The following is a 24807-nucleotide window of genomic DNA, read 5'->3' as shown; positions in this document are numbered from 1 at the left end:
ATTCACTCCTGTTCAGGAAATGTATCTGGAGGAGTTAGAGATGAATCTAGTAACTCAGAGCAGTATCTTTATTAAAGTCCTGACTTTTCATTCGGAGGGCTGTAGGGAAATCATAATTTTATGTCATTATGTTCAGTTTAAATAGTCACACACAAACAATATCTTTAATTTACAGTTCAGTTTGCAGAAATGAAATTCCCAATAAAACAATCGCCAAAACTCCAGGAAGTCACCATTTAGCACAATGTACCCCTCCATACCAGCTCCGAATATCATGCCTCACTACTCAAACATCAAGATATTTATACTCTCTCTCAGACTTCTCCATTCCACAACAAACTCCCCTTCAATTTTAACATATACAAATACAGATATACTGTTTTGTACAGCACTCAAACACACAATAGGAACATTTGATTAGTCTATTTCACTGGAAGACTTATGTCCTCTCTTAAAGTTTAGGGGCTGAGTTTTCAGTTGTGCTGAACTATGCTGCTTGCAATGGATAAGAGCATTGTTATCTCAAGGCCCTGTGTTATCTCAGTGGGGCAGAATAACTATGGAAATCCTAATAAAACAAAGTACTTCTTTATTTGCAGTAAATGAGACGCTCTACAAAGACTTAAAAAGACATGTATGCTATGGCTGCAGCATACCGTTGAATTGTTCTGAATATTTGCTGCTGCTCCTTTCCCCTCCCCTCAGTAAAAAAATATATTGTGGTTTCTGAGCAATAGAAGGATTTAGTCAAAACATGGAGTATATTAAAATTGTGACATAAGATGTCTGCATAAGTACTGAGATCCCCTTGCAGTCTTATGCAAGAATTCTAATGATAGTACATATTTGCTTTGCTGGTAATAAAAGCTGCAATCTGGCAAACATGCACACCCAGAAATAACTTTACATTTCTGAGTAGTAAGCTCATTGAACTCAATGAGATTTCTCACAAGCATAACGGTTTGCAGGAAGTATCCTTGCAGAGCCACAGAAGGACAGATCTTTGTTAATTTCAATGGGAGATGGGTGCATAGATGCCATTGAAGATCTGGGCTAGAGCCTCAGGGACATCAACAGGGCACCTCACAGGCACAAGGGTTTGACTGAACCTTGAGATCATTACTAGGTAACTTTTAACATTTCAAGATTGCAATAAATAAGCATATTTTGTTTTGCACTGGATCCTGCAAGGTGGACTCCTACAAAGCCCCATTGAGTTGGTTGGGGGTCTGCCCAGTGATCCAGCTGCATAAGTCAGCTTGCAGGACCAGGCCTAATGACATTAATTTGCCTTTCAATGGAAACCTGTAGAAGAAGGTCTTATATAATGACAGCTGGACAATGCCCTGAATTACAGAATAAAATGAATTTGATCTTTTAGGAGCTAATCCCAAAATGAACTTCATACAGGCAGAGGCATGGGCACATATAAAGTTCTCCAGAAAGCAATACAGCTGTCCAGGAAAAAGGCCTGCTTTCCTTGAGCTCATTGTGTGATTAGGAATTTATCCAGATTGATTTCAATGGTGGTTGGGCACCTAATTCTTATCAGTGAAGATGTGGGCCTTAGTTCTTAATTCTGCAAACATGCATTTGTTTAACTTTATTACTCCAAAAATGATCCCACTGAAATCTGTGGGTTGCATCCAGTAGTGAAGTTAAGGATGTGCATAAACACATGGTTGCAGCCTGGCAAATTCTTCTTTGCCTGTGGGGTTTTTTTTTAATCTTGGATGAGTAAAATATTTATTTTTCATTAGTTGCTCATCAGGGTAAAGGGAAGTAAAATAGACTTTCAATGTGGTGTGCTAAACATTTATGACATTTTATTAAGATATGTATTTTGAAAAGCTAATTTAAAACATTTCTGTTTCTCCCCCTTGTTGTTAACCTCACACTTGCTTTAACAAGCTTTTCCTTAGGGTGTGTTCCCTTCTGATTAAACTTCTGTTTGGCTCCACCCTCTGCTGAAGTGTGCTGCAACTTGTCAGAAAGCAGGAAGTCTGGCTAGAGTACTCTGCATGGTTTTATAAGGTAAGCATTATGTTAGGGTTCTGTTGGTAGCAAAAACGCTTTGAACACCATGTAGTGCAATCTTTTTTAAAACACTAGTTTAAGAGTGTCTGTGGTAATGGGAGAAGTGACTGCTTTTTGTTGAGCAAGGTCTATGTAGCAAGTAAAGAACAGGTGTTCTACGATCTGGTTCCAGAGCTTCTGCTGGTAATATATGTCAGGCATAAGGTTGATGATAGCTTTCCTGTGATTAGAAAGTACTAGATTATTTTAAAATGTGTATTGATGAGTGTGGTGATGCAGGAGAACTCTGTTTCTATGTTCTCTGTATTATAAAGAACTATAGGTATGTAGAGCAAAATTCAATTATTATAATTGGGTATCTGAAGAGAAAAAAAATATTTTAAGCTTTATACATAACGTCTTTTTCTGGAAATCCAGATCCTTCTGTATGAACACAGCTTAACTATGTTAATGCTATACATTTCCAGCATTGTTTCTATATTCTACTAAAATCTAAATTTCCTAAGACAACATATGTGCAAAGAGAGAGCTGTTTCTAACACTTGTAAAACAAATGAAAATTATTTGCATTTAGTGTATTACAACAGTGATGCTTATGTAATGCCTTTCATCTAAGACTTCAAAAAGATCTTCTTATTTAGAAAGTAATGTCATTGCTATAAGTTTGAGATATTAACAAGATCCTGTTAAACTAAACTTCAGACTACTTTACCTTGAAACAATTTTGGCTTTTTAAAAATACATTTGCCTTTTATAGTTTTAAAATTGTGTCTTTATATTTTTTAAAGAAAACTCTTTTCTATTCCTGCGAAAGGGGGAAAATCCTACCCAAAGGTAACTTAACCTCTGCCAGTGGACCCCATTAATTGGATGCAGGATGGGAGCCAAAGGTGGGAAGGTTGATGCTGCTCTGACAATGTCAGGTGTCTTTATTAAGTCCTCCCTTATCTTGCTTTTTGATGTGGCTCTTATCCTTCCCAGAAGATACTCTTATTCTTCCTTGTGTGTAGTTTTAATGTTACCGGAAACAGAAAACATTGTAATATGTCCCAAGCTACACAGACTGGTCTGTTGTTGTTCCTGCTCTTGTACTGGAAATGGACATTTTTGGCTTTTGTGAACTAACAAACTATGTGAACAGAATGCAGAGCGTTCCCAATTTAAATGGGCTACTATGTAACTCTGGATCAGATTAAAATATACAGTAATACTATTCCTCTATTATAAAGATGATTGAAATACATTTTTTTTAATTTCACCCATCTGAGTGAAATATCTATCAGACTTCATTTCTAAGTGACTTAGGAGTACAGGTTGCTGAGTTTATTGCTAACCTGAACATGCAAATAGGGCTCTTTCTTCTACTCTGTAACGGTGTCCTTTTGAGCTGGCAGCAGATTAGAAGTGACCACAACCCTCCTTTTTACATTACTTAGGGAGATGGAGCTCAGACAGCAGGGCTCTGTGTCCCCATTCTCTTGTGAGAATAGTAACGTGGCACGATGAGGCTACGTCTACACCGCACAGTTATTTCGGAATAAGCTATTCTGAAATAGTTATTCTGCAATAGCTTATTTCGAAATAGCATGTCTACACTGCAGGAAAGCTTCAAAATTAATCCGAGGCAGGCTTCTCTAATGTAGATGTGCTATTTCGATTTAGAGCCCCAGGAGGAATAACTTAGAATGGCCTTGGTGAGGGGCTATTTCGAAATAGCAGAAGTGGAGTGTCTACACAGCCCCTATTCCAACATAACTATTTCAGAATATGCGTTATACTTTGTAGAATAAGGTTTACAGAAGTCAGAATAAGTTGTCCATTATTTTGAAATTCAGGAAGTCCCTGGGTTATGTACAAAATTGGGACTGTAGGTTTGTTCTTAAGTTGAATTTGTATGTAAGTCGGCCTCAGCACGGGGAGTTTTTTAATGCGGCCCTGGCGGCGCTTCGCATCCCCTTCCCCCGCTCCCCATGCGACTGGTCTCTGGGGCTAGGGCCAAGTGTGCCCCGTGCGCCCCGACCGGCCGCTGCAGCGCCCGAAGGCCGCAGCCCAGCGCAGGGCAGGGTGTTTAACGGTGGAGGCAGATTCCCCTTTAAATCTCCCCGCCTGCCCCCCCCCAGGTTTCCCTCTTACCGGCTTGCTCCTCGCCCTCCCTCCGCCTCCTCCCGCGAACGGGACTCCCAGCCCAGTCCCACAATGCGCCAGCCTCCCTCAGCACCGCCTGAATGGAAATGCCGCCGCCGGGGCGCAGCTAGTGCGGGGTGCCTCCCCCACTGTTGCTGCCTCTGGCGGTGCTGGGGGGCACTTCCCCCCAGCAGACCAGGGAGACGCGGAGCTAGCGCCACGCCCCCCTCCCCCAGCAGACCAGGGAGATGCGGAGTGGCTTTTCTCGCCGCGGAGGACGCGGGCGGCGGGACCAACCTGGCAGCGCCCCAGCTGCTCTACCCCAGGCGGCCTGATTCAGCTGCTGTTGAAACTGACCAGCGGCTGATTCCAAGAAGCCGCTCCGCATCTCCCTGGTCTGCTGGGGGGAGGGTGGCACTAGCTCCGCATCTCCCTCGTCTGCCGGGGGGAAGCGCCCCCCGCGCCGCCAGAGGCGGTGACAGTGGGGGAGGCACCCCGCACTAGCTGCGCCCTGGCGGCGACATTTCCATGAGGGAGCCTGGCGCGCCTGGTGCATTGTGGTAAGAGGGAGACCTGGGGGGGTGGGGGGCAGGCAGGGAGATTTAAAGGGGAATCCGCCTCCGCCGTTAAACACCCAGCCCTGCGCCGGGCTGCGGCCTCCGGGCACCCCGCACTAGCTGCGTCCCCCCCCTCCCCCGTTCGTAACTAGGAATCCGACGTAAGTCAGATTGATGTAACCCGGGGACTTCGTGTAATGGAATTGCTGTGTAGATGCTACACAGGAGTGCATGCAGCATCTGAACAGCAGATCAGTTAGTTCCTTATCCAGATATTCAGTCTCCCTTTTATGAAGAAACTCCTTTGGAATGGAGTGTGGGAACCAAGTCTGTTCCCTTGACGTGAGTTCTGACATCACCCCACTGGAACTAGCTGTTGATCTCACTCTGTCTCCCCACCAAACCTCATGAAGTTGATGGGGCCTCCTGTATAGAGGCCTGGTGGGTATGCTCTGGCGCTCTGCTTCCTCTCTGAATCCCTAGCAGTATGTCTTGAATAGGACCATGCTTCCAGTCCTTCATTGCCAGTTGCCTCAGGGCCCCCTTTTAGGAGCATTCCCTCATGTGAGGGACTGACTTGGAAGATAGCCCAGCCTGAGGCTTTGCTGCTTTTCCTGCAAACTTTCTGTGGGTCCAGCTGATTTTTTTTTTTTTTCTCGTCATTGGCAGATTTGTTGATCTTGTGAAGAACCCTCCAGGATGTCCTGAGAGGTGGGATGGTTCTATGGAGGAACCTGGCTACCTTGTGTGGGGCTGTCATCTAGGAGGGTTCGTGTGCACACAGATGTCAGATGGGAGCAGGAATGATTAGGCCCTAGGATTCTAATCTTATTACAGCTTTTAGTCCTCTAGAAAAATGGGGTGCAATAAAGATGCTGCATCTTTTTAGCCTATTAATATTGACTATTATCTCTCTGAAAATGCAGAATGGTATTTGGGTTGTGGCAGGATGAAGCGAGAATGTTGGCACAGCTGGGCAAACTCACCAGAAGTCCCTTTCCAATGTTAAAAACAGAGGCTTTCTGGGATTTGTTTTATTTACAATCTTTTATGACTTGCACAAAATCCAGAAATTCTCTTACCATGTAGTCCTAACAGTAGCTTAAGTCAAATCTGGTATTTTTCAGTCCTCCCTGTCCTACATCTACTAAGGACCTGATCTAAAGCTAATTGTAGTCAATGAAAGTATAACCTTTTACTTTCTAATCTGTTCCTCCATAGGACTCAGACAATCCTAGGTAGTTCAATACAGTTATAAATAAGGGTTCATATTTAAGTTGGCAGAATCTGGCTTCTCATCCATAACAGCTTTTGTGGATAGGCCCTACAGTCTTTTTTTTTTTTTTTTCCTTTAGGTAAAAATGATTTCTGTAAACTCCATCAGTTAGTGGCTGCAGATAAAGAGGTACTCTTGCTCCGATCTGTTAATATCTAAATAATCACTGCTGTTCTTCCTTAGCTCAGACAAGTTGAAGAGAAAGGGACTTGTTCACCAGTTCTTCAGGAGTGTCTCTTGAAGGTACCCAGATGACCTGACTGGAAATCCAGATCCTGCTTAAAACCAGAATATCCGTTCTTCACCTCTGAAATCACTAGCTTCCTAGGAATACTATTTGTGAATTTAGGCAATCTCTGGTGGCCTCACAACATATTTACCCTGTTTTCATGGCTTGTCACCAGTGCAGGTGTCAAGACAGGTACTTCCACACAGAAGGCTTCTGCTTGAGACCTGAGTAGCTTGCCAATCTTGTGAGAGACTTTTTACAATGGACTGTGGATTCTAATTCAACCCCAACTCAGGTGTTTGGATCACAAGTTACCAATCCATTGTTTACAGTCATGGTCCTATTTGAAATAAGCAAACAATGCCAGCTCTGGTGCTAGTATCTAACTATTTGTTAGTCTTATCATGGAGATGCTAATGATGGAATGGACTTGAAGACTAAAATTATATTCATTTTCAGATATAGTCAGTCCCTCCTGAATTAGGAATGGTAGTGGAGCAAGGAAGAAAGCACTGTCAAACATGATATACTGAGCATTGCATAATCAGAGGGCTTTAGGATTCTGTAGAAGGTTTTGGATTAAATTATTTTTATAGTTCAGTTAGTATTTGACGCATTGAGATTGGTTCAGATGAGTGTATTTTAAAGCTACTGGATTATTGGCTCTCTCCAATGAGTGAGTAGGAAAGTAGTGTATTGCATAGAAATGAGTTACAAAGTACCTAATGAACTTACACATGTCCTCCTCTAATTTGCGAGTTCTGAAGCATTTCCCAAGTAAGCACTATAAATAAAAGTATGAATTGTGCAACCATTTGATCTACTGAGTTAGTATGCATGGTGGCTACGTCTAGACCGGCATGATTTTCCACAAATGCTTTTAACGGAAAAGAGTGTCTAGATTGGCACGGACGCTTTTCCGCAAAAGCACTTTTTGCAGAAAAGTGTCCATGCCAATCTAGACGCGCTTTTCTGCAAAAAAGCCCCGATCGCCATTTTGCGATCGGGGCTTTTTTGCGCAAAACAAATCTGAGCTGTCTACACTGGCCCTTTTGCGCAAAGCTTTTGCCCGAACAGGAGCAGCATAGTATTTCCGCAAGAAGCACTGATTTCTTACATGAGATCGTCAGTGTTCTTGTGGAAATTCAAGCGGCCAGTGTAGACAGCTGGCAAGTTTTTCCGCAAAAGCATCTAAACTTGCCAGTCTAGACACAGCCGGTTAGTTACAGTTAATTATGCTATAACTCTGCTGACATCAAGGTCAACCAACTCTCACACTGTATAGGACAGCCATGTCATAAAAAACAAGCCAGAAGTATGTTTAAGGTAAAACAGCTTGACTGTCTTCTCATGTTTTGTTGTTGGATGGTAAATTTGGTTACCTGGTGAACAAAACCTTTAAACTCATTGGCTACGTCTATATTGGCAAGATTTTGTGCAAATACTCCTTAATTCAAGAGTTTTTACGTTAGAGTATTTGAGTAAGAGAGCGTTATGCTGGCATGTGCCTTTGCGCAAAAGATGTGCTTTTGTGCAAGAGCATCCATGCCTGTGTAGACGCTCTCTTGCCATTTTAAATATCGGGCTTTCTTACTCAAGAAATTGATGTTGCCTGTCTACACTGGCAAGAACAGTTGCGCAAGAGGGCTTATCCCTGAGCGGGAGCGTCAGAGTATTTGTGCAAGAAGCACTGATTTTATACATTAGAACGTCGGTGTTCTTGCCAATGTAGACATAGCCATGAAGTTCTTCTGTTTCCAACTGTAGAGATTTGGCTCTAAATTTAATATAAATGCTAGAGACTATTAGATATCCAGTACTACAAGAACTACTGTTGTCTAATGGGTGTGTTCCTGTTATAAGGTCGTTATTCACATATGGCACCAGTGTCTGCATTCTGCTTCACATTGGTTATTAAACCAGTTATCTGTGGGTACCAGTCAGTTGTACGGTATTTATATTGTGGTTTAAGGAATAGTTCTTTTTCCAGTTAAATTCTACTAATCTTATCTAGAGTATTGGATTTAATGAGATCTGCTGATTAAGCTTTCCTTAGGAGATCAGCTGACAAAGACAGTTCACTGTGTTTGAGCTGGAAATAAATTAATAAGCCGGACTGTTGTGAGAGAAAAATATAAATGCTATTTCTTCATTTTTATTATAAAACTAGGAGGCAGCACCCCATTTGCTTTGTTTGCCAACAAAGGGCTAGGCAACCCTGACTCTACCCCTGGTCACTAGGGAGGGCTGTGATTGCCTCTACTCCTCTCTCTTCTCTGCTGGCCGTTGCGAGCCAGGCCTGGCTCTGCCCCCACTAGCTCATTTTTAGCAAATAACATGTATAATTTCATGTTTTGGAAATTAGCTTTATCATTATAGGCAATCTAAGCTACTGAGTGAAGAGCTGTAATTATCAGAAAAAATAACCCTGTAATTTATGGAGGGAAAGAGTAGCTATTCTTGATTCCATTAAGATTTTATATGAGGATTGGTTTGGAAAGTTTGGCTGATCCTGGACTGGCAGTTTTGAACCTTTCTGGAGTGAATACAAATGTGTTCCCTGTACCAATGTTCCATAATTTTTAGTAATGATTTGTAATACCATGTTTATCTTACCGCTCTTGATTTCAATACATTATTTGAATTATTGGCATCATATAGTAGGTACTTTCATAATTGTTTATGGTGATTTTTTTTTTCCTGAAGCAGTTATTACTAGTTCAGTAAAATAATTAGCTAATCGCCTTAAATCTAAAGATCTCACTATCCAGACGTACTGATGATGTATATTCAATTTTCCAAGAAGTTCAGTTTTTCCTTCATGGCTTTTAGTTAATATGTGGTGTCATGTTCACGAGGTTGTGACATGTTCTGTCTCACAGTTATTGCTATGGACTTAAGAGAAAACTAAGCACAAGTCTTAATGTACCTATGCTGAGGCATTATTGCAAAATCAGGTCTCTTGATATTGTCTCCTAGTCCAGTTTTTCTTCTTCCCTTAAGGAAGAGTAAGAGATGCAACAGATTGGAGGTGAGAATGGAGGTGAGAATGTATTTTGGATCTACATTTTAATTCCCAAGCTTCAAGAAGTTTAGGCTTGGGGCTTTACTACTATATGGAATGGTGTCTGGCATGACATTCTGGTTTGTATTGGGTTTCAGACACTGAATTCCTTTCACATAGTTTGGGTAAATCTTCAGTACCAAATTGCTCTTCTCTCTGGCATTCTGAGAGTAACTTCCTGGTTTTCTTGGCGTTCTTCCCTCTGTGCTGTAAAAGAGTCAACTCAAAGAAAGGGACTTTACTAGGAAACTCAGGTAGGGGTGTGTGTGTGTGGAGGAATAAACTTTTAGTAGGAAAATTTGGGATACCTAGCAGACACTCACTTAGCCCTGTCTCTGCTGGCTCCATCTCCCTTTTTAAATTATGGTATGGTATAACAATTATTTCACATTTCCCTCTTCTCTTCCCCTCTGAAAACCCATTTTTATCTTTATGGAAAAAAGTAGCCTTGTTACCAGTCCACTTTGTAGAAGAATAACCTTGGCTTCTCTTAAAAAATCTGTACCACATCATCTACTGTTTAAACTGGAACCCTAAACATTGTTTTGTTATCTTCTTATCAAAAACAAGTCTCTATCACATGGTAACTGTCAACATGATGAAGCTTGTTCTATCTTCTATGTAAGAGCTCCTGAAAATAAGAAAAGTTGCAGTGACTTGTGCATACTGTGATCTCAGCAAGGACTGTGCAAGTTGTCTTTATTTTAAGTTCTAATTCACCTCAGTTCTTGCCTATGGAATGTGCTCCTCAGCCTTTCCTGCACAGAATTCTGGTGATGATTCAAAAATTGACTGGTTTTGGAGATGTGCTGGAATGAGGACTAGCAGGAGCTTGCCACATTCATTTTAATTTGTCATTTGCAATAAATTAGGAAACTAGCTCTCTAGAAGTAATAGATGACACAGTGAGTTTGTATAATAGCCTGTCTTGTCTCAGTATTCTGAAAAAACAAAATCATTGTTTTTCAGAAGGGTTTTGTGTGTGTGTGTGGGGGGGGGGCATGTTTCTCTGGAATGAGTGTAAACCTGGGTTTTTTTTCCCCTCCTATTTACTGAACATAGTACTGTAGCTGTTTGGTGGCTTTATGTACAAGCACAAATCCTGCATTGTTTTGTACAACTGAGTCTTGCATTGTATGTGAGCACTCTGCGAAAAGTGCTAATATGAAAATGTTTCTAGTGAGTAAATGGTTACTCTGACCTTGTAAACGTTTTGGCTTCTCTCTCTCTCTCTTTTAAATCCGAAGGCAGGGCTCCGTTTATCTGAGAAATGTTTGTGTTATTTTTATATCCATATGTGCTTAGGAAGCTTCCTAGCTCCGCTTTTGTGATCTATATGGGTAAAACAGACTATACTTTCCCAGAAAGCAGGTATTTGGATCTCACATTAGCATATCTGTGACTTGAATATATGTGCGTCTCCTACTCTGTTTTTAAAGGGGAACACTAGTCTTCGGTAATCTGCTTTACGCTTTGAGATGTCTTAGTGAGGGTGAAGATTTCAAGAGTGTGTGTGGTGTGTTTTTTTTTTTTTTTTTTTTTTTTTTTTTTTTTTTTTAAACCATTTTGTTTGACCACCGTGGAAATAGTTGTTTTATCATGGATTGAGATGTCAGACACCCAGGTAAATTTAATAAGTTGCCCTGAAATTATACTGTCTTGGAGCAACGTTGTGCATAATAGCAAATGTCTGTCTTATATCTGTAAGTATAGAACCTAGTTTAGTGTACACAAGTACTGTTGGTATAACAGTATCCTAATGCAAGTATGAGATGAAATCCTGATCCAATGTTTTCTTATTTTGAACAATTTCCTCCTATAATAATTAAAAACTCTATTTACAGTGTTCTGCTTAACATGCAGACTAGCAACTCATCCCCTTAAAAGATCTCACTGTGCTGAAATTTTAACACTAAAAGCCCAGACCTACCTTTCTTTCTGCCATATTTCCTCATGGTGACAGAACAAAGTTACTTTTCTTTACAGGCAGTCTCCAAGTTACGTGGATCCGACTTATGTCGGATCCCTACATACGAACGGGGCTTTTCTCGCCGCGGAGGATGCGGGCGGCAGGACCGCCCAGACGCGCCGCGGTCCCGCTACCCGCGTCCTCCACGGCAAGAAAAGCTGCTCCTCATCTCCCTGGTCTGCTGGGGGGGCCCCCCAGAAGACCAGGGAGACGCAGAGGACGCGGGCTGCGGGACCACGGTGCGTCTCAGTGGTCCCGCCGCTCGCGTCTCCCTGGTTTGCTGGGGATAGGGAGGTGCAGCTAGTGCGCCTCCCCCCCCCCAGCAGACCAGGCTTTTCTCGACGCGGACGCTTGTCTCTTGGCGTCCCCAAGTCAGCTGCTGTTGAAACTGATCAGCGGCTGATTCCAGGAAGCCCGGGGCAGAGCAGCTCTGCCTCGGGCTTCCTGTAGTCAGCCGCTGGTCAGTTTCAACAGCGGCTGAATCTGGACGCCAGTTCCGACTTACATACAAATTCAACTTAAGAACAAACCTACGGTCCCTATCTTGTACGTAACCCGGGGACTGCCTGTATTTTAAAATAATCTGGTGTGTCAGATCTATATTTCCCTCCATTATGATCTTCAATCCTAATACATCATGGTTCTTTGCATCAGTGTTTGGTTTTCATATGTGTAAGGTATAACAATGTCCAGTACTGTTCAATTCCAAAAGATGATTCCTTGGGGGAGAGAGATGCTTTGGGAAAACCTGTGTGGAGCTAGTGAAAATACCGTCCTCCCCCACTCTCCTGCACACACGCACACTCTCTCCAGCCCTCCCCCTCCTCCCCAAGCTCATAGACAAATATTTTTCCAGAGGGAAAGATCAGAGTTTAGTTCTAGTCTGTAACTTTGTACTTTGAAACTATAGCTTGATTTTTTTTTTCCCCTTTGATTAGTGTGACAACACCCTAATCTCGTTTCACCTGACTTTAAAGAAACTGCTTGGCCATTAAAATCGCTCGGGAAGATCTTGTCACTGGGGAATCTTTAGTCATGCAAAAAGGAATAAATATATACAGCATGACTGGTTCTACATCAGTACAATATGATGTAGATTTGAACTTTTTTGTGGGTCTGACTAATAAACATATGGACCTGTCAGGCTTCTGTAGTTCCTAAATACTACCATCCTTTGCATTTGTATTTTATTAGATTAATTAAAAAAAAAAAAAAACCTGACTGTCCCATGTAACTGGTGGGCTTCATCTGATTAGAACTGTGAGATGAGAAACATTGTAATGCCATGTGGGGAGGGTTTGACTCAGGCCCCTGCTTGGAGATAGGGATGTTAAATTTTGATTAATCAACTAATTAAGTAGTTAATGGAATTTCCATTGACTGCTTGATTAGTTGATAAGGGGGTGCTTGCAGGGCCGGACTGAGCCATTCCGGTGCCCTGGGCAGATAGTTTAATTGCGCCCTTGGTTGGGGGAGGGCGCATGCACGGTCCCGCCCCCGCCTGGTGTGTGTGGAAGGGCACGTGGAGCTGGTGGCAGCAGAACGCATGTGCCTGGCCCGGTTCGGCCTGGCCCAGCTACCACTGCTGGCGTGCGAGCCTGGCCATGCAGGGCCCCGCGACTGCTGGGGGAAGGGTGCTGCTGGCCGGCGCTGCGGGGGTTAATGCGGCCCCTGCCCTGGGCGGCCGCTGGGAGCTGCTGCAGCCTGCAATCCAGAAGGCAGGCGCGTGGCGCCTGATGGCAGCTAAAAGGGGCTCTGCGCACTCCTTGTAGCTGCCATCAGGCGCCCCCCATTGGTTGGTGCCCCGGTCAGCTGCCCGGCTCACCCATGCCTTAATCCGGCCCTGGGTGCTCGCTATCGTGCTGTGCCTCTCCCTTTGAAATGTACAGGAGTCACCTGTGGCTCCTGTACATTTCAAAGGACGAGGTGCAGCAGTCGGGAAACCTTTGCTTGCCCTGTCCCCTAAGGAGATGGTTCCAAGCCAGCTCCCCCTTGCACTGGCTCCTGCTCTCCCATCCCCCCCTTGCTGCTGCTTTCTGATACAGACAGCAAGGCAGGGGGAAGCGACTAATCGAGTGACTCCTCATTTATCCGATAAAGCTTATGCTTATCAGGTAGTCAACACCCCTACTTGGAGCTGGCTTACTTTTTCTAGGACTGATTGCAGAATGAACTGAAGATTGTGGCATGGGCTTAGCCCAAGACTGGGAGGGAGGAACTCCTGAGTTATACTCCCAGCTCAGAGATTCTTTGCAGATTTAAGCATGTCATGTCATCTCAATCTCTCTCTTTCTCTCTCATGGTCAAAACCTATTTCTCTGTTGCCGCCTCTGTTGAACAGGGATAATATTTACATATGTGAGACTGTTAGTTTTTTGTGAAGTATTTTGAAAATCTACAATGAAAGTGAGGCATTCCATATCCATGTACAAAGTAGGGATGTCAACATGTAGTCGACTATACTATTAACTGATAAGCCACTGCAGAGAGCTCAGATTCTGAGGCAGCTGATCTGCATAGGGAGCTGGTTTTTAAACTGGCTCCCCTTGCGGACTGGCTCCCGCCTGGCACCCTGAGCTGCAGCCTCTGATACAGAGACAGTAGTGCAGGGTGGCAGGAGGCTCTGCGGGAGTGGGAATGGAGCACATTGGCTGCCAGCCCTGCCCCTGAGACTATTAAATAGTTGTGTAACCAATAAGAGTTAATGTGCTTGCATGGCTAGACAATTACCCAGTATCTAATATCCCTAGTAATAAGTACCAAGTGTCCTCACTTTTAGTAAATGAAGAAAGTAAAGGCTGAGCAATTGGCTTTTTAGGGGCTGTTGCTCTGCATCCTATCATCTCTCTGTTGTTGAAAAGACCCATAAATATCAGCAGAAACGTGGAAAAGACCCTTCTGAAAGTTTGAAAGGACTATTTTAAAAGAAGAAAATAGAACTCGTTTTAAATGGTTGCCTGTCTAAAACACAGATCTGGTTAGGGAAGACAAAGGTTACTATGTGACTAGATGGTCACCACAATTACAGGCAGTCCCCGGGTTACGTACAAGATAGGGACTGTAGGTTTGTTCTTAAGTTGAATCTGTATGTAAGTCGGAACTGGCGTCCAGATTCAGCCGCTGCTGAAACTGATCAGTTTCAACAGTGGCTGAATCTGGACGCCAGTTCTGACTTACATACAGATTCAACTTAAGAACCCCAGGCATCCCCAAGTCAGCTGCTGCTGAAACTGATCAGCGGCTGATTCCAGGAAGCCCGGGGCAGGGGCTTCCTGTAGTCAGCCACTGGTCATTTTCAGCAGCTGCTGACTAGGGGACACCTGGGGCAGAGCAGCTGGGGTGCTGCTGGGTTGGTCCAGTGGCACCCAGAGCGGCGCTACGGGACCAACCGGCAGCGCCCCAGCTGCTGTACCACAGGCGTCCGGAGCAAAGCCGCGGAGCACGGGGGCAGCGGGACAGCCCAGACGCGCCGTGGCTATCCTGCTGCCCTCGGGCTCCATGGCTTTGCTCTGCTTTGCTCCCCGTCCCCCTGGTCTGCAGCTGCAGTCTGCAGACCAGGGGGACGGGGAGCAAAGCGGCGGAACACGCGGGCAGCGGGACAGCCCAGACGCGCCGTGGCTATCCTGCTGCCCTCGGGCTCCGCGGCTTTGCTCTGCTCTGCTCCCCGTCCCCCAGGTCTGCAGACCAGGGGGAGGTGGAGCAGAGTAGAGCAGAGCGGCGGAACGCGCGGCCAGCTGACAGCCCAGACGCGTCTGGGCTGTCAGCTGGCCGCGTGCTCCGCTCTGCTTCCCCCCCCCCCCCATGGTTTGCAGACCAGGGGGAGGGGGAGCAGAGCGGAGCAGAGCAGAGCGGCGGAACGCGCAGCCAGCTGACAGCCCAGACGCGTCTGGGCTGTCAGCTGGCCGCGCGTTCTGCCGCTCTGCTGTGCTCCGCTCTGCTCCCCCTCCCCCTGATCTGCAGGGGGGGGGGAGCAGAGCGGAGCACGCGGCCAGCTGACAGCCCAGATGCGTCTGGGCTGTCAGCTGGCCGCGCGTTCTGCCGCTCTGCTGTGCTCCGCTCTGCTCCCCCTCCCCTTGGTCTGCAAACCAGGGGGAGGGGGAGCAGAGCGGAGCACAGCAGAGCGGCAGAACGCGCGGCCAGCTGACAGCCCAGACGCGTCTGGGCTGTCAGCTGGCCGCGCCTTCCGCCGCCGCTTTGCTTCCTCTCCCTGGTCTGCTCGAGACCAGGGAGAGGAAGTGCCCCGTTCGTAACTGCGGATCCGACGTAAGTCGGATCCGCGTAACTCGGGGACTGCCTGTACAGCAGTTCTTGAACAAATAAACATTTGTGTTAATTTTTTAAATGCTTGTTTATAGAGAGATACCAATCTAACGAATGCCTGCAAATTGTCTGGATATTCTCGTTTGCTATGATTCTTGAACCTCATGCAAATTATTAAAAAATCAACTATATCTACTAAAGACCCACCCTATTCTTTCTAATCTATAAACTACATAGCATTTACAGGGTTTGGCTAATAATGTGTAATTTCAACTTATTCAGATGGAGTTGCCTGGACTGACTCGCACTCTTTGGATATTTACCTTCCTTTCTGTTCCTGTGGCTGGTTATCCAAATGGAAAAGTAAAAGAAGCCTGTAGTAGTATGAGGCCTCTCCATGGACATTTTCCACAACCATCACCTGTGCACACTATCTCAGTGAATGTGACTGTATTTAGACCAGGAGACCATATAAAAGGTATTGTGTCCAGCATTGTGGTTGATGTAAAGTAAAGTGATCAAAGACATTGTTTTATGGTCTTGTCTCACATTGACCTTCTGTAGGTTCCTTGTGGCTACCTGGATCAAGCACCATAGACAGTTACATCCTAAGGAAGTTGAAATGTCCTGATGATGCTAATGAGTGTTGATCCAAGTCAGGGTAGTTAACCTCTAAAATAACGTGAAACCATGGCCATTGCTAAAGCTTGGGGGCGGGGGAAGCATGTTTCATTTTCACCTTCATAGATTACATTGGAAATATCTTAACTCTTTTTTCACCCCTCCTTATTTCAGTTAGTTTATCTGGTCCAGTTTTTGAAGGATTTTTCATACAAGCCAGGAATGCAGAAAACTTGGATGGCCCTGCAATTGGCTCTTTTATACTTGCCGATGAAAGGATTTCTCAGCTCCTGACATGTGGACGTGTAAAGGTATGGTGTGTTTCAAACAGGGCCTATGACGAATTGGTGTAGCTACACCCAATAGCTAAAATCAGTGTAGACCTAGCCTAAGCTTCTTAGCCTCTCTAGTTCTGCGTAGGCAGCCAGCTCAGCATATTTAAGCAGGGATTTGCAGGTGGAGGTGTAGCTATCTGCAGTTGGCTCTGACCATAGCCTCTAGCTACTACTAATGGGAAATGATTCGTACCAACTGGCTCTGCACACAGCAAATGGATTATACTTCTTAGTTCATATTTGTTCAGTGTGCTAATAGGAAGTAGAACAGCTGACACTCCATTCAATATATGTTGCAGACATTGGTCACATCCAGAGTCTGGTTATAACTGACTCCCTTTTCATAGGATCCAACTGTTGTCCCACTGATGTTAGTACGGTAAAACTCCAATTGTCTGGCATCCAGTGGTCCGGTGCTCCTGATAGTCCGGCACCACCTGGAACCCGGAAGTGTGCCAGCCAGCCAGACAATTGGAGCTCCTGTGAGCCCCATGCGTGTTTGCAGGCCGGGAAACGGGAGAGAGGGGAAGGGGATTATATCCCTGTGATGGGTCTGCTGGATCCGCACTGCAGCCAGCTGGGGGGCGGAAAGGGGGCGGGGTTGGCGGGGAATGGCGGCGGCGAGGGACGAAACCCTGCAAAACAGGCAAACCCCTGTTTTGAAGGGAGGCGGGGAAAGCCCTGTGCAGCCACCTGCTACAGGCCGGGAAAGCCCTGTGCAGCCACCTGCTACAGGCCAGCTGGGGCTGCAAGCGGCGGCGGAGGAGAGATGGCGAGGTGAGGGGTGATGCTTCGGGACCAACCTGGCAGCAACCCAGCTGCTCTGCTCTGCCGCTTCCCCAAGGCCGCCGCTTGCAGCCCCAGCTGGCCTGTCGCCAGCGGCTGTGTGGGGATTCCCCCATCTCCTTGCAAAATATCAGAGGGTTTGCCCCTTGCTGCGCCGTTCTGTCAACACCACCCCGCCAGTCGCAGTGCAGGTCCTGGAAGACCCGTCACAGCCCTCCACCGGAGTACCTCCTGATACTCCGGCATATCCCATAATCTGGCACCCCCTGGGTTCCAAAGGTGCCAGATTATCAGAAGTCTACTGTATATAGAAGCCATTGGGTTGGGTCTGTGGGCTTGTTCATGACTCAGTTTAGTGCCTCTCTGGTGCACCCTTGTGTTAATTTTTATAACTACAGGCATGCTGTTACTGTATGTACATAATTTTATACTGTATACACCTATGTGAGGGATCTCTCTGATTCTAGATATGTCTCTTTCAGAATTCTGCTGTCAGTCATACAAGTAAATCAAAAAAGAATCATGTAGAGGCTTATTGGGTTTCCCCGACAGATGCACCAGAACATGTACAATTTCTGTAAGTCAACAAAGTATTAGTGCTATTTTACAAAAATGCAAACTAGATGAAAAACCACTGCTTTTTCTGTCATAAATATTAACTAGCACCCAAGAAATGTCTCTGGGGGAACTGGCTCTGCTGTTGGTAGAAAATTATCAACGTTCTCTCCTCTTTTGAAGTTGGGGGCGGGGGGAGAGTTTCAAGGCTTGTTACTGGTTGACACTGGCCTACTACTTAGGATATTTCCTAGTTCTAGGCAATGAGTGACTTGTAAATGTAGCAGTGGAAATATTTCTGTGATGTGCAACTTTTTTTTTTAGTTTAATTCCTAAATAAAACTGCATGTGTACCATGCCATTATATGACTGTTCTGGAACCGGGATGTATGGTATGATCATAGAAACTAAATGCATCCTGACATTTCTGTGATGCTTCAAATTATGTAGCTGGCAGCTGGGGAGTGACTGTCTTGAATCTATTTCTGAAGCTGGATCACCTAGATTTTTCTAGATGAAGGTTTTTCATTCCCCCTTCCCTTTCCCAAAACATGAGGTACTGGTGTAGATGAGATCAGTTGTATGATGCAATGTGACAAGCATAATGTTCCTTTGTGGCCAACTAAATATAGGAGTTTCTTCCTCCTTTTTTGTAATGTACTATTCAGTCGTTCATTAGTACTCGAAATACTCAGTACTGAGTGAGGAAAGTTTGTGTCACTTCTCTTCCCCTCTCCCTTTTCCAGAGCCACAGTTGTAGAGAAATATAAACTCTTTTGGGTGAAGATTCTTGGCCCTGTTATTTCCCAGCCTAATGCACCACCTTGGACAATTCCTACAAGTATTACACCAGACACTCTGCCAACTTCCCAGCCAGTTTCTCACCTAACAAAATCGGTATGTATCATTTCTGTATTATGAGCTAAATTCTGCAGTCTTTATTCAGTTCTCATCCCTGGTTTCAATAGGAGCTTTTTCAAAAGGAGGACTGCAGTTAATGCTTTCTTAGCCATTGTGTTGCCAGAAGATAGGAAATGATATCAGATTTTTGTAATATAGTGGTGTTATAGCCATGTTCATCTTAGGCTATTAGACAGACAAGGTGGGTCAGGTAATGTCTTTTATTGAACCAACTCCTCTCTCTCTCTCTCTCTCTCTCTCTCTGTCTATTTTTTTTTCTCAACTTGTCTTTCTCAGCAACAGAAGTTGATTCAATAAGACTACTTTACCCACATTTGTCTCTGTCCAATTATTAACTATTGAGGTGTTAAGAGACAAGGGATGAAGTACAGAAACTCAGTTCAAGCTCTGATTGGTAAAAAGTCAAAAAAATAAAATGCATAAGTTAACCTGGGGAGTCCTTTTATGCTCCACGTATAAAGAGCCATGCTGATTTGTGGCTCTGTATAAATAAAACTCAAGTTTAATAAAATGAGGGTAGGTAGAAACAAGAATTATTTCTATACATGAGTGGGTGAGCCTAATTTATAACTATATTGTTCACATGCGTTTTCTTCAGATGAAGTTCCATTACTGGTTCTTGAAGTTCCAAAATGGCAACATTGTCAGGCAATAGCATTATCATTTAACTTTATCAGACTTAGCAATATGTCATCTCTTCCATTTACTGCTAACTTGAATTTTCTGTATTTAAAATGGTGAACAACCCTGAGTTCAATGCCATAATTGCATGTCTGTGCAGCTTAACTTTTCTTAGTGAGTTTATTTATTAACCAATAGGGGAAAAGCAGACTCCCCCCCCCCCCCCCCATAATGTGCACTATTTGGAGTTTGCAAGACTTCACAGGAATATCTTTCTAATAACTTAAGCACTTTGGGACTGTTAATGACTTAGAATAGTTCAAAAAGTGAGCTACCAGGAAGTGGTTTTTTTTTTTTTTAAGAATTTTTTTTTTACTCGAGTTAATTATAACATATTTTATTAAGCAGAAGAAATATCCTTGAACAGGAGGGGATTGTATTGCACCTCCAAAATTATAGCCTTGTTACCATTATGATGTCAAACTCTTTCATTTAAATGCATTGGTGAATTCAAAGCTCACAATTTAATAACTGCTATGACCATGAATTCTAATCTTGGTTAGTAATTATTGGCTGAGTGAGGAAGAAGGGGTTCTTTATGCATTTTCTGTGTAAATCTTCTCTTCTTCTTTAATTGGGACCACATTAATTGTAGTGGCACATGGGGTGGGGTAGGATGGAGAATGACCAGGTTGTTTTGTTAACTTAATTTTCTACTTGTCTGTCTAGTTTAATGCCTCAGGCTGTGGAAATACAAAGTTCTGCATAAGGAATCCTCTAAAATGTGATCCTGGGGCTGCCGACTGTTTCTTTCTGTCGTTCAAACAAAATAACCACTCAATGCTTATTGAAATGAGTGGTCCTAGTGAAGGCTATATAGCCTTTGCATTATCTCATGACCAGTGGATGGTGAGTAGTCTTTTTACAGTATTTCCTATGCCATCCAAGTGGCACAACAAAATACGTAGTTTATACTTAGTCAAGAAATTGAAAATGAAGATTTCTGTTGCCCCAACATTATCAGCTGCACATCTATCAGACTTGTTGCAAGTAAATAGAGTTAAGCGTGAGTAGTAGTCTAAGAACCCCACAAGAGAAACTGAAATGCTGCCGGAAGAGGTGATAGTAGCACTTCTCCCACTAAATAGTTACTCCCATGTGGTGCTCGAGAGCGCTGTTGGATGGAGGTGGTCTCTTACAGGTATGAAAAGAAGAATGTAGTCCCTGACTTAGCACTTGCTTTAAAATCCTCTGGCACTCCTTGAAAGAATGAGTACATACCTTCTTTTGGTCGAATCCTGGATAGGTGTAGTTAGGCGAGTTATTCTCCATTGCCTATCCTGAAAGTAATCTCTGAAGTGCTGTATGTTTACTTATTCTGTTCAGAAACCAGTTTACAGTTCTGTGATGATCACTAGGGATGTGAATGGTTAACCAGAGGGGGCTAGGACAGTTCCCTGCCAGACCTGAGCAGCCTCTGTTAGTGGCCCTAACCCCCCCCCCCCAAGTTCCCCTTGAATCGGTTAATATAATGTTTAATTGGTTAAGCCGTTAAACAGGATTTTATGTTCTTAGTGGGCACAGTCATTCCTGAAAGCCCTTCAGTGGCTCTTATGAGTTTACAATGGGAGACAGTATTGTGACTGGTTGGATCACAGAGGTCCACTTGAAGACTGTCACCTGCTTTGCTAATGCCTGTCCTCTGGAGCTCTACATCACCTTGTCCTGCTGGGCTGATGGTCTGGTCTCACCCAGCAAAGGCACAGAGTTGCTACCTTCCCCCCCCCCCCCATTCCCCAACCAGCAGAGTAACACAGACATTGATAACAGTTCTGGAAGGGCTCAACTACAGGGACTTAACAGCACTCAGCAGCATAGCTCTCAAAAGGGACCAAACCTGCAAATAAATTCCATCTTTCTCTATAAAAGTTTTACACAGAGTGAGAACTTATAGAATTCGCTCTCCATCCATGAAAGAGAAATGTGCACAGCTGTTGATTGTTCTCCCCCACTCCCCGGTAACTGATATTTACCCTGGGCTTGATAATAAAGTGCTAAGCCTCATACACTAAGGCTGTGTCTACACTGGCAAGTTATTCCAGAAAATCAGCCGCTTTTCCGGAAAAACTTGCCAGCTGTCTACACTGGCCGCTTGAATTTCCGGAAAAGCACTGACGATCTAACATAAAATCATCAGTGCTTTTCCGGAAAAACTATGCTGCTCCCGTTCGGGCAAAAGTCTTTTTCCGGAAAACTGTTCGGAAAAGGGCCAGTGTAGACAGCACAGTACTGTTTTCCGCAAAAAAGCCCCGATCGCGAAAATGACGATCGGGGCTTTTTTGCGGAAAAGCGCCTCTAGAATGGCCACAGACGCTTTTCCGGAAAAAGTGCTTTTGCGGAAAAGCATCCTGCCAATCTAGATGTGCTTTTCCGAAAATGCTTTTAACGGAAAACTTTTCCGTTAAAAGCATTTCCGGAAAATCATGCCAGTGTAGTCGTAGCCTAAGAGAAATTGTTACAAAATAAAACTCCTGACCCTAGTACTTATTTCAGGTAAAATTCTTAGTCAGAGTGTTACCTGGCCTGCATCTAACAGCTTCTTCCCTCATTACTCTTTGTTTTCAGGTCTCTTCACGTTTATCTCCTCTTCTGATGGGGAGGAAGTTTCAAAAAACCCCTCTTGTTTTTTGTTTCAAAAGACCCAGCTGAAGACCCAGCTCATTTTTTTTTGTTTCCTATTCCTTAAATAGAATTTCCTCAAGGGAGAAATGTTTGTTCAATTCTCTCCTCCCTTTCCTTCTGGAAAAATATGAAATTCAAGATGGATTTCAGCACCAGGTGGCGTGGTCACATGTCTGTGTAGGACCAGCCACAACTTGGGCTTGCAGGAAAAACAACCATTTATAGATCATTGTCTTGATCACCAGGCCATAAAGTTCCTCAAGTACAACTAATGGTTTTCACTAGATGACCTAGAACTAGTAAAACAGATTTACATTTCATATTTCTGACTTCACATACAAGAATGGATATATGCACACAAATAGGATTTACACAGTCAAGGGACTATAGGCTCTTGAATGATATGTTACTTGTCCTGTTATACTATCATATTCAAAACATATTTCCATAAAAATATGGGGGTGTACCATCACAAGTATTGTGCTCTTATCAAGTGGCTCCCAATCTCTCAACTACTGTGCCCCTCTCAGGAGCTTGATTTGTGTTGCATACCTCCCAAGTTTTGCCTCACTTACAAACCACTTGTTTTCAAAATTGATATTAAAAATGTCGCAGGATGCTATTACTGAAAAATTGCTCACTTTTTTTCTAATTTTTACCATACAATTTTAAAATCAGTTGGATTATAAATATTATACGTACACATCACTATGTAGAACAGTATAACCAAATCATTGTATAAAACTGTATTTTGTAGTGACTTTGCTAGTGATTATGTAGCCTGTTGTAAAAATAGCCAAATAAGTACATGAGTTGATGTATCCCCTATAAGATCTTTGTGTACCACTATGGGAATCTGTACCCCTGATTGGGAGCCACTGCAGTAATCTGTATATCTAAATTCTGTACTGAACAGAAGGCATGTACTCATTCTTTCAGAGAGTGCCAGAGGATCTTTAAGGGAAGTGCAAGTCCGGGACTACCTTTTTGCTAACCACACGTGTAAGAGACCATGTCCCTCCAACAGCCTTCTTGAGCATTCCTAAGCATTTCTATATCTATCATTGTCCCAAGAGAAAGTATCTCTTCACTCTACAAGTATGGGAAGAAATAATGTTTTCTTTGTTTACAACAACTAGAGTTAGCTGTTGAAGTAATCCTATAACTTGATGTAAATTAATCTACTTTTTTTAAGCTATTTAAGATGCTCTGGCAATAGAGGTGGGAGATGCTTCTTCATTACTTTCTACAAAGCAATTTTATTTATAAGCAAGTTATTAATTTGAGTTAAAATCTCCTCCCCTTTTTTTTGCACTGATATTTAGATTCCCAAAACACTGTCTCTGGATTGCTGGAGACCATGAACAAACTGTTTTACAGACTATTCGGTGCTCACTGCATAGTTATAAAGTACTACTGACCCCTGGTGGTGAGACTTTATTATTTAATGCACTACAGGCAGTCCCCGGGTTACACGGATCCGACTTACATCGGATCCCTACTTACAAACGGGGTGAGGCAACCCCGCACTAGCTGTGCCCCCCACAGCAGACCAGGGAGACGCGAAGCTAGCGCTCCCCCACAGCAGACCAGGGAGACGCGAAGCTAGCGCTCCCCCACAGCAGACCAGGGAGACGCGGAGTGGCTTTTCTCAGGAGACACCTCAGCTTGAGAATAAAGGATTGAGGGAAGTGAGGTGTGGGAGAATAAAACTGAGCTCTGGAGAAATGTTTGGCTAGAGTTTCCCCTACAATATGTACCAGTTCCGACTTACATACAAATTCAACTTAAGAACAAACCTACAGTCCCTATCTTGTACGTAACCCGGGGACTGCCTGTACTTACTTGTGTTGTTGGAGTTAAAACTAAAACATTCGTTTCTTCAGCTTGTTAATGTAAATTTGGGCTTTGGCATATTCCATGCTACTAAATACCTAATCAGTTTTTTTTCTAGCCAGTGTTTGAACTTACAAAATCAAATTGTCACCCCAAAAAAGGTGTTTTCATCAGCTTTTTCATACGCCAGGCAGATTTTCAGTTTAGTTTCACCATTATAAACTTGCTGTAATGACAGGGAAGTTACTCTGGGTATCTCACAGATGAAAAGGAAAGCTTGGAATAAACATGATTTTGTCTAATTATCTAAAATAGACAAAATAATGCTTTTATTTTCAGGGTGATGATGATGCGTATCTGTGTATTAATGAAGATCACCGTATTAATGTAAATACTGCCTATCTGAGTGGGCGAACTCCTCCTGTGTTGGATTCAGAGGTATGGTGTCCTAATTTGTCAATATCTCACTGATATTCATTATATATAAAAACGCTGCAATAGCTCTCCATGGTGCTAATAAAGTTCTACAGGCGGCTATCTTATGATAAGGACCCTCAAGATCTTTCCCTTTCTGGACTTATTGACCCACCTCACGTGGAAAGTGCTCATTTTTTATGCATATGGCATGTCTTAACTCAGATCTGTAGCTAGCTTCTTTGAATAACCTGGGGGGCAGTTCTCTTGTGGTATGGGGAACTGGCCTGTTTTTGCCCTGTCTCTGCCAGGGAAACTTTCTACAATTCTTTTACCATTGCTAATCCTGATGGAGCTCTATGGCGTGTGTGTGTGTGTGTGTGTGTGTGTGTGTGTGTGTGTGTGGAGTCTAGAGTGACTCTACAAAGAGTACTGAGAGTAAAAGAATGATAGCATGAAAGTGACTTGTTCAAGGCAATGCTGAGATGGCTGGCTAATGGGTAATAGAATGCAAATTTCT

At 43.7% G+C, this 24807-nt stretch overlaps 1 protein-coding gene across 5 annotated transcripts in view; it reads left to right on the top strand.

The window, feature by feature from the left end:
• Positions 1-1642: 1642 nt before the first annotated feature.
• Positions 1643-24807, top strand: part of LOC102446988 (putative ferric-chelate reductase 1) — a 32422-nt gene continuing 9257 nt past the window's right edge. Inside the window, exons 1-8 of one of the 5 annotated variants that reach the window (XM_075936600.1) lie at positions 1686-1710; positions 1923-2034; positions 15799-15994; positions 16312-16448; positions 17741-17835; positions 18560-18710; positions 20085-20264; positions 24213-24311. In XM_075936600.1, the coding sequence (XP_075792715.1) occupies positions 15799-15994; positions 16312-16448; positions 17741-17835; positions 18560-18710; positions 20085-20264; positions 24213-24311 (858 nt within the window). In that variant the 5' untranslated portion in view covers positions 1686-1710; positions 1923-2034. Of the gene's footprint in view, positions 2035-2064; positions 2221-6073; positions 6124-10881; positions 10912-15798; positions 15995-16311; positions 16449-17740; positions 17836-18559; positions 18711-20084; positions 20265-24212; positions 24312-24807 lie in introns of those variants that run through there. The other 4 variants (XM_006119834.4, XM_025182969.2, XM_025182968.2 and 1 more) reach the window with 4 other exon arrangements.

This window comes from Pelodiscus sinensis, chromosome 9, assembly GCF_049634645.1.
Source record: "Pelodiscus sinensis isolate JC-2024 chromosome 9, ASM4963464v1, whole genome shotgun sequence".
Taxonomy (NCBI): domain Eukaryota; kingdom Metazoa; phylum Chordata; order Testudines; family Trionychidae; genus Pelodiscus; species Pelodiscus sinensis.
The sequence above is the reverse complement of the archived record's forward strand: the minus strand, read 5'-3'. Positions and strand labels throughout refer to the sequence as shown.